This window comes from Portunus trituberculatus, chromosome 17 (assembly GCF_017591435.1).
Source record: "Portunus trituberculatus isolate SZX2019 chromosome 17, ASM1759143v1, whole genome shotgun sequence".
NCBI lineage: Eukaryota > Metazoa > Arthropoda > Malacostraca > Decapoda > Portunidae > Portunus > Portunus trituberculatus.
In genome coordinates, this window is record NC_059271.1 from 32,710,025 (window position 1) to 32,722,314 (window position 12,290).

At 44.6% G+C, this 12,290-nt stretch overlaps 1 protein-coding gene across 1 annotated transcript in view; it reads left to right on the forward strand.

Annotated features, from left to right (window-relative positions):
- The window catches only part of LOC123505048 (nephrin-like), a 204,211-nt gene extending 202,036 nt beyond the window's left edge, over positions 1–2,175 (forward strand). The window contains exon 25 of the mRNA XM_045256074.1: positions 1–2,175. This exon is cut by the window's left edge and continues 708 nt beyond it. Within this exon, the coding sequence (XP_045112009.1) occupies positions 1–59 (59 nt within the window). The 3' untranslated portion in view covers positions 60–2,175.
- Positions 2,176–12,290: the final 10,115 nt, after the last annotated feature.

Consider the following 12,290-nt stretch of genomic DNA (forward strand, 5'->3'; position numbering starts at 1 on the left):
CCTCTGGAGTTGGGTTGGAGCTCTACACGTCACAAGAAGCTCCCGCCCCAGGCACGTGACGCTCTTCCAAAACACGTAAATAGTCGTGCTTCTTAGTTTCTGGTCCTTCTCCTTCTTTTATTTTAGTGTGAGTCTTGTTTCACTCTTATCTCTTTCTGTCTTATGTATTTTTCTTCCTAGCTTCTGCTGCTTTTCCTTTCAACTCTTTTTCTCTTCTCTTATTTCTTATTGGCAGTACTTCCTATTAATCTATGCTCTCTTACTTCCCTTCCTCCTCCTCTTCCTCCTCTTTCAGTATTCCTAGTTTCGGGTACTTTTTGTTACTCTTGGTCTTCTTCCCCCTCTTCCCGTGTAGAGCCGGACGAAGGGCAGACACCAAGGTCACGCAGCCTCAACCCCGCACCACATCGACCCCTCGCAACACGCGCCACGCACACACACTCCCGCCACATCACGCTACTATAAACATTACGACGACCACCAGAGCTCGAGGACCTCCGTATACGACCCATAACGACTCGGGAGAACGTTGGTAGCTCTCTTAAGCACGAAAATAAGTGAATTCGGTGCGACTTAATATCCGGTCTAACTACACCTCTGTGCCACCACCGAAATGTACAGTCGCCATTATTGTGCCAAACGTGAACTATAAGAGTATCATAGTTCGGGGCTCGTCTTTTCAATCAATTTTCCAAAACCCTCGTAAAGGAAATATTGGAAAACTCAGGAATTATACGATTATTTTTCCCTTTTTTTTCCGTGGTTTTAATGAATTGTGGGCAACATTCATTCGTTAACTGAAGCAGGAGTTGGGAACCCAGCTAAGAAGGGAGAGAGGTTGTGAGTCTTAGTAGGAATTGAATGTCGTGGAAGACTGAAAGGTGGATGGAAGGAAGGAAGCAAAAGGTCAACATATCATCAGCTTTACCTCACACACACACACACACACACACACACACACACACACACACACACACACACACACACTATTGTCCTAGAATTACCAAAGGTCGTTAACTTTTTATGCATTCATCCATCCCTTTTCATATACTAGAGTTACTTAATGGCTTGTGCGTCTCTTTTCTTTATTTTCCCACATTTTTTACACTTGCCATAAAAGATAATTGTTCCAAACCGTGAAATCCCATAAGCCGTTTCTAAATTATTATGAAAGTCAATTCTTTTAGCTGCTGTTGCTCTTGTTGTTGTTGTTTGTATTACTATTGTTGTTGTTGTTGTTGTTGTTGGTACTGTTATTGTTGTTATTCGTGGTGATGGCAGTAGTGGTGACAGTTGTGATGGTGATGGAGGTGGTAGTGTAGGTCTTGCTGGTGATGGTGTTGGTGCAGGTGTTGTGGTGGTGGTGGTGTTAGTTTGGTAGTGGAGTTGGTGGAGGCAGCAGTGGTGGCATCGGTGTTTTGCTAATGGTGGTGATGGTGGTGAGGTGCTGACGAGTTGCTGATAATGACGGTGGTGGTGTTGATGTTAGTGGTGGTGGTAGTGGTATTATCGGTGGTGTTACTGGTCGTCGTGGTGTTGATGGTCCTAGTGTTGATGGTGATGGTGTTGGTGGTGATGGTATTGGTGGTGATGATATTGGGGGTGATGGGTCATTACAGCAACATTCCCCGCTAGTACCACGTGGAAGTGTTAGTGGTGGTGATGGTGGTGTCAGTACTGGTATTGGCGGTGGTGTCATTGCTACAACATCCTGCCCCAGCATGTCGGTGAGGGCGTCCTTAGTGAGGTCACAAGTGTCTGTTCCCCAGGAGGAAAAGCGGGACACCGTAACAGTTCCCCGTTGCTCAACAGCTTCATATCGCACATAACGCTCTTAAGAGTCCTTCACGGCACCACCACCACCACCACCGCCAGCAGTAGAGGCAGCAGCAATAGCAGCGGCGACAGCACCACCACCCGCCATCCATGGAGAGACGCTATAATGCTGGTAATGACACGAGGGACGGAGTTGGTTTAAGAGGTGCTGGTGCTGGTGCTGGTGCTGGTGCTGGTGATGATGCTGATGATTGTGACAATAGTAACAGTAACAACAACAGTAAAAACAAAAACGACGACCACGACAGTAACAGAAATTATGTTTTTTTATGAGGACAATTGATATCATTGAAAGTATCAAACAATGATAGTAATACAAACAATAATAAGAGAAATGATAATGATGATGATAATAATAATGATAATAATAATAATAATAATAATAATAATAATAATAACGATAACAATTACTATTACTGTTATTATCATTGTTATCATTATTATTATCATTACTATTCTTATCATCATTGTTATTATTAGTTATCGTTATTACTGTTATCAATATTGTTAACAGTATTATCATTATTACAATAACAAAAACAGCAACAGCGAAGGTACTAATGATAGCAACAGGGTAAAACTTCACTAACAAGGAGCTACCCGTCACAAAGCCTATACACTGCATTCAACACACTTATCATGTACATACGAACACACTGTAACTCTCTACATACGCACATACATACACGTACTGATGATACATACACACACACACACACACACACACACACACACACACACACACACACACACACACACACACACACACATACATACAGGCACATGGACCCTCACAAGCATTCCCTCACCTGTTGGCCTGCAGGGCTGAGGGGAGGAAGAAGAGCCTCGTAATATCCAACGTCAGCAGCGACGAGGCCAGAGAGCAAAGCTGGACTCGCCCTACTGCATCGTAATACCCTCACAACTACAACAACAACAACAATGATAATAATAATAATAAGATAATAATAATAGCAATAATAATAATAATAGCAATTGATCTCTCTTAACGGACCTACATGCTCTCTCTCTCTCTCTCTCTCTCTCTCTCTCTCTCTCGTCGTGAACCGCTATATAGGCTATTGAATCCCGTTATCGGCACCACCACATGTTGCATTATGCCGGTGCCCAGGAGTTTCATCTAGCGCTGCCCACCTGATCTTACCGAGGCGCCGAGGACCGTCTCCCTTGAAGCCAGCCGACCAAACCCGACCCACCAGCTTCCTTAGTGTAAAACATCTGGCGTGTGTTGCAGTGCGGAATGGAATTCGAGGAGGTGAAAAAGTGACCCTAGATTGTCAGTGTTTTGGAAAGCTTCTCCCAGCCGCCCTTTTGTTTTGCTCGCTGTGTTACGTCTCTATGTCCCTGTCTCTATCTTCTCTTTTCTTGTGTGTCTGTTACTTTGGTCTCTCTCTCTCTCTCTCTCTCTCTCTCTCTCTCTCTCTCTCTCTCTGAATATCTACATTTACCAGTTACTCGTATCTATTGATTTTCACTTAGACGCTAATGTTAAGTGTCCTGTTTGTAGATCTGTGTGTGTGTGTGTCTGTGTCTGTGTGTGTGTGTGTGTGTGTGTGTGTGTGTGTGTGTGTGTGTGTGTGTGTGTGTGTGTGTGTGTGTGTGTGTGTGTGTGTGTGTGTGCAGACCCTAGGTGCGTGTGGAAGAGAAAAATACCTGAGCATTATGAAAGAGCACATTCCTTGCCTCATCATATACCTACGTACATGAAACATATACACACATATTCTTTTTTTACACCATCATCATTGTGGAGTTCCCAGAATCCTACCTTCGCGTTCACCCGTGAAATAAGTCAATGAAATAAATGGGATGTATATTTTTCAATGGTAGTTTGTCTTCTTTTACCAACCTTTCCACAGCACATGAAGTAACGTCTATCAAGCAAGCATTAGAAAAAAAAAAAAATATATGCAAAGAAGAACAGAAATATATGGTAGGTATCCAGAAAACATAAAAGCATATTTGATTCAATAAACCTCGTGAGTGACAAGAGTGGCGTGTGTTCCTGGTTCGACACACACACACACACGCGTACCTTTGACCTCTCCACCTCCGCCTCCGCCACACCAGGTTACGGCACAAAGGTGAGACATGTTCAGGTAAGGACATGCTGCCCACCGTCACCTACGTCCACTCCCCCCGCACAGTATTCCTCCAGAGTGGTTACCTTCATGAATCTTGTGTAGGAGACCCTTGTTGTTCTCGCCGTACTGTCCTTTTGTTCCGTAAAGGCTGTGTCGCATGTCCTCCTGGTGTAGTGCTTTGGTTCTGTTGCTGTTGATGTTGTTGCTGTTGATGTTGTTGCTTTTGATGGTCATGGTGTTTTTCTTTTTTTTTCTCTCTCTCTTATTGTATTTCTTGCTTTCACGGTCTCCTTTTTATCTTTTGTTTTCTTTTCATTTTTTCTAGTGAGGAGGCGGAGGGGCGTGGGACGGACGTGTGCTTTAGATGTGCACGAGAAGGTCCACGGCATGATCTTTCGTGCTGCGTTCCAGTGCATCACGCTCAGTCACGCTACACCAGGCGTGACTGAACGTGAGCGGCGGTCACGTGATTAGGTTACACCGACCTATGTTATTTAAGAAAGGTGTGGCGCCAGGCTTGTAATAAATCTTGCCCCTTTAGTCCACTGAGACATGTTAACTTTCCCCATAGCATGTTACGTCTTTACAATGTATATAATGTGCCATTAAACTACCATTCAGGTGGCGAGCTATTAAGATGATAATTTTATGGGATACTTGCAGCGATCGATCGAAGGCCGCATGAAGAAAACATTTTACTGCACATTACGGTCATGGTTCACGTTACATAATGTCACGTTATAACATCATGGCCATTGAGTTATATTTTTCCTTCCTTCTTTGTAACTTCGTTGTATTGTTCTGCCATATATGTAGGTAGTGTTGCGTGGCATGCGTGTGATGTCGCTACGTTGCGTGTGATGGGTGCATGTTGTAATACCACTGTGCTGCATGTCATGATGGTGCTTTGGTGTGTGCCATGGTCTGTGTTGCATGTTGTAGAGCAGTCATGACGTGTGTGTGTGTGTGTGTGTGTGTGTGTGTGTGTGTGTGTGTGTGTGTGTGTGTGTGTGTGTGTGTGTGTGTGTGTGTGTGTGTTTTAAGATATATTGTCTACGGCCTGTACTGCGTGATGGGAGTAATGTGTGAGGTATGACCCTAGGATGTGTGTGTGTGTGTGTGTGTGTGTGTGTGTGTGTGTGTGTGTGTGTGTGTGTGTGTGTGTGTGTGTATTGGGATGTATTGTCTACGGCCTGCGCTGCGTCATGAGAGTAATGTGTGAGGTATGATCCTACGATGTGAGTGAAGACAGTTATTTACCTGTGTTGGATGAGATGGGCGTGTGCGTTGAAAAGATCTACCCAGACAAAAGTGCGCATTAATGAAGTCGTTCTGTGATGTGTAGTACTAGTGCACGTAAGAATGAAACAACCTCCAGGAGAACGTAAGATTGTTAAAATGAGGTTGATGTATAATGAAGCTTCACAATGTCACAGCGCCTTCGTGGTATAGTACTGCAGAACATAATTACTTCCTACATATATCGAGCATCGGAGACCAACCAATCCAGCAGGTCATTATTTTTAACGCGTTACTGGATAAATGGATAGTTAGCAAAAATCTGGTGAAGAGAAAATCAAGCGAGTGGTGTTATTTATCCACCCCAGACTCGAGGGTCAATGAGAGCATGGCAGCACAACTTTATCAAACCAAGAGTGCTTCAAGAGAGAGAGAGAGAGAGAGAGAGAGAGAGAGAGAGAGAGAGAGAGAGAGAGAGAGAGAGAGAGAGAGAGAGAGAGAGAGAGAGAGAGAGAGAGAGAGAGAGAGAGAGAGAGAGAGAGAGAGAGAGTGTGTGTGTGTGTGTGTGTGAGAGTGTGTGAGTGTGTGAGTGAGAGTGAGAGAGAGTGAGTATGTGTGTGTGTGTGTGTGTGTGTGTGTGTGTGTGTGTGTGTGTGTAGTGCAGCGGGACCCCTTTAGTTCTGTATGGCAGTGGTGGTGTGAAGGAGCGGCATCGAGGTGAGGTGGTGGTGTGAGGGCGTGACGATGTGTAAGTAAATACCATGAGTCTCGAGGAAGCACAACACGCGTCCTCGTTGGTGGGAAGTGCCGTCTAGCAGTGATCCATCGCGACTATTCTCCTCGCCGTCCACACGCCGCCTGAGAGTTAATGGGGACGTGTGACCTTGGATCCCGCGACGCCCTGCCACCACCACCATCACTACCACCGCCAATACCACCCGACCAGCCATCTGCTCACATATACATGGAACCTCCACGTCCTTTGCACCTGCAAGCTTCATTCCTCCATTTCTCCTGGATCTTCTTCCCCATCCAGACCCCGACGCTTGTTGCAGCTGCCCCACCTCCTTCAGTCCTCCTGATGTCTCCACACACACACACACACACACACACACACACACACACACACACACACACACACACACACACACACACACACACACACACACACACACACACACACAGTTCTCGAATAACATGATACCAAGAGCTAGTCATGTCGCTGGAGCAGCAGTGTTCGATCTCCGTATAGCAGCCTGACAGCACTGCCACGCCCACCCTCGCAGGAATCTGTCACACCTTTCAGCCAATCGTACCAAAGGCCCCTCTCCCTTCCTTCCCTATGTCCACACTCACCCGGCATTCCTCCCTCATTGTAACCCTCGGCATACTCTACTCTCTGCCTCCTTTTCATGAAATTTCCTTCTATTTACTTCCTATTTTTTTTTCTTCCAAACACTATTTGTTCCTCCCTCCCCTCCTCACTCGCTCCTTCGCATTCCGTTCTCTCTTTTCTCATCTCTTTTTCTTCCCATCTCCCACTGGTCACCAAAAGGTTCCCTCGCCAGGCGGCCAACGAGCCGGGTCACTCCCTCGCTGACCCAATTTGGCCCCATCTGGAGGATCACTGTGGGTCTGGGAACTCGTTTGCATATTCACGAGACGCTCTGGTTGAGGGTCTCCGGAAAGATGGATAGACAAACGCCCAATGGAAGCACAACTGTAGGCGTGGACGGAAAGAAAAAAAACAGACTTTGTGCATGTTACAATACGTAATTGGATACCAGATGGAGACGGATTAAGCAAATAGCATATTCTTACTTACATATATGCATACACACACACATAACTACGCATACATACATATGTATACTGGTACATACTACACACATACTATATGCATAGATACATGCACACATACATGGACGCACACATGCATAAACACACACACACACACACACACACACACACACACACACACACACACACACACACACACACACACACACACACACACACACACACACACATTTCACAGTAGTGGTATTCATTCGCATTCATTTCCTGAAGAAAAACAGTAAATGTAAATACATACATAGAGAGAGAGAGAGAGAGAGAGAGAGAGAGAGAGAGAGAGAGAGAGATGGATGGATGGATGGCTAGGTAAAACAGATGGTGCAGCATCGTATCCGTCCTCGTGACAGCATTGCAGAAAATCCAGTATTTCCTTTATTCTGTGCACCCTTTGACTTCCTCTTTTATGTATTCATGACATTATAATTCCTACTCAGTGGCCGACCTCCTCTAATGCTAATGACTCTCTTATATAATTCAACTTACATAATTTAGAACTTCTTTTGTTATTCATGTCAAGGGAAGGAAAAACACTCGTCCTTAACTCAAAAGCTTAAGTTCCTTACTATCACAGACACTCGTCCATATTCATCCTCCTTTTTTTTTTTTGTAATGAAATTACACATAAGGAAGAGTCTTCGTTAAAACAGCGAGACAAAGGATAACCACCAATATAAAAGAGAAGACTGTCTAGCTGCACCTGTGTATCTTACTAACTCTATCTTTCATCCTTTCACCGACTTTTCTTAATGCTATAATCTGTCTTCCCGTTATCCTCCCTCCCTCCTTCCCCACCATCGCTTGACAATACTACATCTTTTCTTATCCTCTTTTTCTTCATTGCTAAACCTAAACTGGCTAAATAGACTTCTATCACTTTACTATAATCTGTATCTCTAGCGTGGGAAGCTCAGATGCTCTAGTCGTGTCTAAAGGTTACGAGTTCTGTCATAATTCGCAGCAATTTCCCGCTAGGATAGTAGTGGTCTCTGCTTCCCCTTGCTGGTGGGTGCCATATGACCTTGCTGTTGCGGTGCCATAACTCACTCAATTTCAATTTCCTCCGGTGTGTCAAGGGACTTCACAGGCACGGCGCAGGCTGTTCCTCTCTGATTTATTTCATCATGTATACACCGAAACTCCAGCATAGTGTTGTCTCTCCTCGTCTTTTCTACTTGTTTCATACTTCACGCTCTTCTCAAAGTAACGGATTGATGTCTCCTTTCTTATCTTTCCGCTGATGCTAATTATTCTTTCACTCATTTGTCATTCTTCCATTCTCATTTCTACTAATGCAGGAATTAATCAGTTTCATCTGCCCTTCCTAGCCTTTGCTTTCATTTATGGTAGGTGGTATCTTCATTTCTTGTCATTTTCGCGCTTTCGAATGGTTTAACGAAGGAGAGAAACAAGATGCAGCATTCACTAAACTAGGCCTTACAACAGGCTTCATTCTCTTCTGAAATAATATACTACACTGAATCATATATAGTGAGGTGCATAAGTAAATGCCTGCATACTGCATAGATACTTGCATATTAACATGAGTAAGTTAGTACATGCACATGCATACATTCATACACACACACACACACACACACACACACACACACACACACACACACACACACACACACACACACACACACACACAGAGAGAGAGAGAGAGAGAGAGAGAGAGAGAGAGAGAGAGAGAGAGAGAGAGAGAGAGAGAGAGAGAGAGAGAGAGAGAGAGAGAGAGAGAGAGAGAGAGAGAGAGAGAGAGAGAGAGAGAGAGAGAGAGAGAGAGAGAGAGAGAGAGAGAGAGAGAGAGAGAGAGAGAGAGAGAGAGAGAGAGAGAGAGAGAGAGGGGGGGGAGGTGGAAGACATAACCATAGATATTAAATAAGTAGATGGATACATAGAGAGGTTAGGTTAAGTATATAAATAAGTTAATCTGATAAAATAATAAACTGATGAAAAAGAAGAGAGAGCGAGCGAGGAACTGACACACCAAAACCATGCAAAAGACAAAGGACAAACGACACACACACGGAGACACAGAAAGACAGGTAAGGTACGCCTAAGAACCGCTAGTGAGGCAGCCATGACGACAGGCGTCTAGACAGGGAAAGAATGGTGATGAGCAGGAGGTAAAAAGATGCAAGATATGGCGATTAGCTAATTCAAGGGAAACTATTTACATTCGCCTCCCTTTCATCCACAAGTTGAGCGCTCGCGTATACACACACACACACACACAGACACAAACGCACACACACACACACACACATACACACACACACGCACGCACCCACACACACACACACGCACGCACCCACACACACACACACACACACACACACTATAAAAGGCACATAATGAAAGTTCTTCTAGGCATTCTCTTAACTTTATCCCCTCAGCGGTTCTCTCCCCCTCCCTCTCCCCTCCCTCTCCCATCTCCTCCTCTTTCCACCTACTCATCTCCATCATTTCTTCCTCTTCTTCTTTCATCATCCTCTTTCTCCTCCTCTCCCTCCCTTTCCTCCTCCTCCTCTTCCTCCTCCTCCTCCTCCTCCTCTTCCTTCTTCTTCTTCTTCTAATTCCCTTCTCTTCCTCTGATCTTCCTCAACCTCTTCATATATTTTTCTTTCTTCTGTAAGACCCCACTTGCCTTTCTTCCTGTCTTATCTCCCTCCCCTTGTCTCTCTCTCTCTCTCTCTCTCTCTCTCTCTCTCTCTCTCTCTCTCTCTCTCTCTCTCTCTCTCTCTCTCTCTCTCTCTCTCTCCTCCCCTCCACCGGCTAATTCCAGGATAATTGGGACGTCAGTGTAAGAAAAACGCACATCTCTCCCAGTCACTTTAACAGTTAGCCAGTCAGTCACCTTGAGCACCACGTCCATCCTGCTTGCCACTCACTACTAACCCAGAGGCGCCCCAGCCAGACCGCATTAAACTGCCAACCAATCCAGTCATTCGTGCAAACAAGTTAAGAAAAGCCACCTTGAATAACTAACTCGTGCACTCTCACGCAAAAGTTAGTTGGTAATTTGTATCATACGTAGTGGAAGAAAACCTTACGTTGAATAGTTTATGTGATTATTCCCACTCATATGCCACGGAGAGTCAGTTGTGTCTGCCTACTCGCTCGCGTTCTCAGAGGTCAAGCAAAGACACATTTATCAACTAGCCCAGTGTTGTAAGGTTGTAAGGCCACGTCCGTCCACGCACAGGTTGAGAAATGCCACACTGAAAAGCAAACCCAGTCACTTCCCACCCAAAGGTCAATAGAATCCACTTAGAATTGTCAGGCTGCGTCATTCCACTTACGAGTTATGAATAGCAACTTTAATCTCTCTCTCTTCAGGAGCTAGACGTGTTTCTATATCAATTCTTGTTACTATTTGGCGATTTTATACAGCTTCAGAAACTCATATGGGGATTAAAAAAGTGACGACTCTGGCTATTAATCTTCTGATCTCCATAGACCCTTTCTGATGCAAATAAAATCGTCTAATCCTACCTAAAAATCAAGGTAAAAATGCGTCCACACTTCTGAAGGGGTTAAACAACAAACCCAATGACTCCCACTTATGAATTAAGGAAGACCACGTAACAGCAAAGCCCAATTCCCCTCAGCCACCTCCATCCACCTATGACTTCAAGAGAGACATGTTTAAAAGCATATATCTTCACTGGTAGGCAACGTCTATTAGTTAATTTCTTCAATATTCAGACGCATTTTTTATCTTGAGATTTGTGTACAATTAGACGATTTTATTGACGTTACGAAGTGTCAATGGAAGTCAGAAGATTAATGATTACAACTTTTACTCTTTTAATCCCCATATAAGTTTCTGAAGATGTAAAAAATTACCAAATAGTAAACAGAAGGATTGCAACGCGCGTTAACAAAAAGGTAACAAGGCTCATGAAATGGTTAACCAAGTGACTGTCAACGAAAAGGCAAGGAAAGACAAGAAAAAGCCATATTGAAACAGCAAACCCAGCCAGTCCTACCAAGTCATGAAAAAGCCACATTTAATCAAACAACTAACCCAGTGAGTGAAAAGCTAAAAAACAGCCACATTACATAACAAAAAGCAAACTGAGTCACCCTTAGGAGGCGTCTACCCAGTCACTCACTCACTCACCCATCCACCAACCCGTCCACTCCACAAGTTACGACAAGTCACATTAAACAGTTGAGTCAGGCGCTCCCACCCTCCCATGTCCGGTCCATGAAGCCTTTTATTCACGACAAAAGCCCGACAACACCTCCCCAGGAACCGCTTACGACCACTCTCCCGTATTTACGACGCAGCTCTTTGGGTAATTGAGTGTCCTCCTTTGCCGGGCGATTCGAAGCAGTTCCTCTTCCTCTGCCTGATGCACAGCTCCCCTTTGCTGCCTGCAGGTAAATGGTCATCCAGGTAATCAAATCATGAGCCTGGGCACCGTTTATATCTGTCAGTCAGCAAGGGACGTTCTCAGTTGTTAGAGTAACTAATCACCTTTATGAACACGGGGTCGCAGGCAGGTTGGTAGCTAGACAAGGATGGGAAAGGAGAGAAGCAGTGAAGGTAGAAAGCAAAGAGAATGGTGAGATACAAGGAGTTTGAACAGTTACTAGTGATGGTGATGGTGGTGCTGGTGGCGGTAGTAGTGATGTTAGTGGTGGTGGTGGTGGTAGGGAGAGAGAGAAAAGGAAGAATAACGGAAAGAGAGGAGAAAAGGACAAAAGAAAAGGTGAAATAGAAATAAATGCAGTTGGTAGTAGTAGTGTTAGTGGAGGAGGAGGAGGAGGAGGAGGAGGAGGAGGAGGAGGAGGAGGAGGAGGAGGAGGAGGAGGAGGAAGAGGAGGAGGAGGAGGAGGAGGAGGAGGAGGAGGAGATAATGGAGGAAGAGCTCAAATAGAAAGGGATTGAACTGTAAGAGGAGAAAAAGAATGAGGGAGTCACAAAAGAAATAAGAGAAGGATGGAGGCGGATGAAGAAGAAACTGATCTGAGAGAGAAGAACTTGTGAAGTGAAGAAAAGAAGAAGAAGAAGAAGAAGAAGAAGAAGAAGAAGAAGAAGAAGAAGAAGAAGAAGAAGAAGAAGAAGAAGAAGAAGAAGAAGAAGAAGAAGAAGAAGAAGAAGAAGAAGAAGAAGAAGAAGAAGAAGAAGAAGAAGAAGAAGAAGAAGAAGAAGAAGAAGAAGAAGAAGAAGAGAGAGAGAGAGAGAGAGAGAGAGAGAGAGAGAGAGAGAGAGAGAGAGAGAGAGAGAGAGAGAGAGAG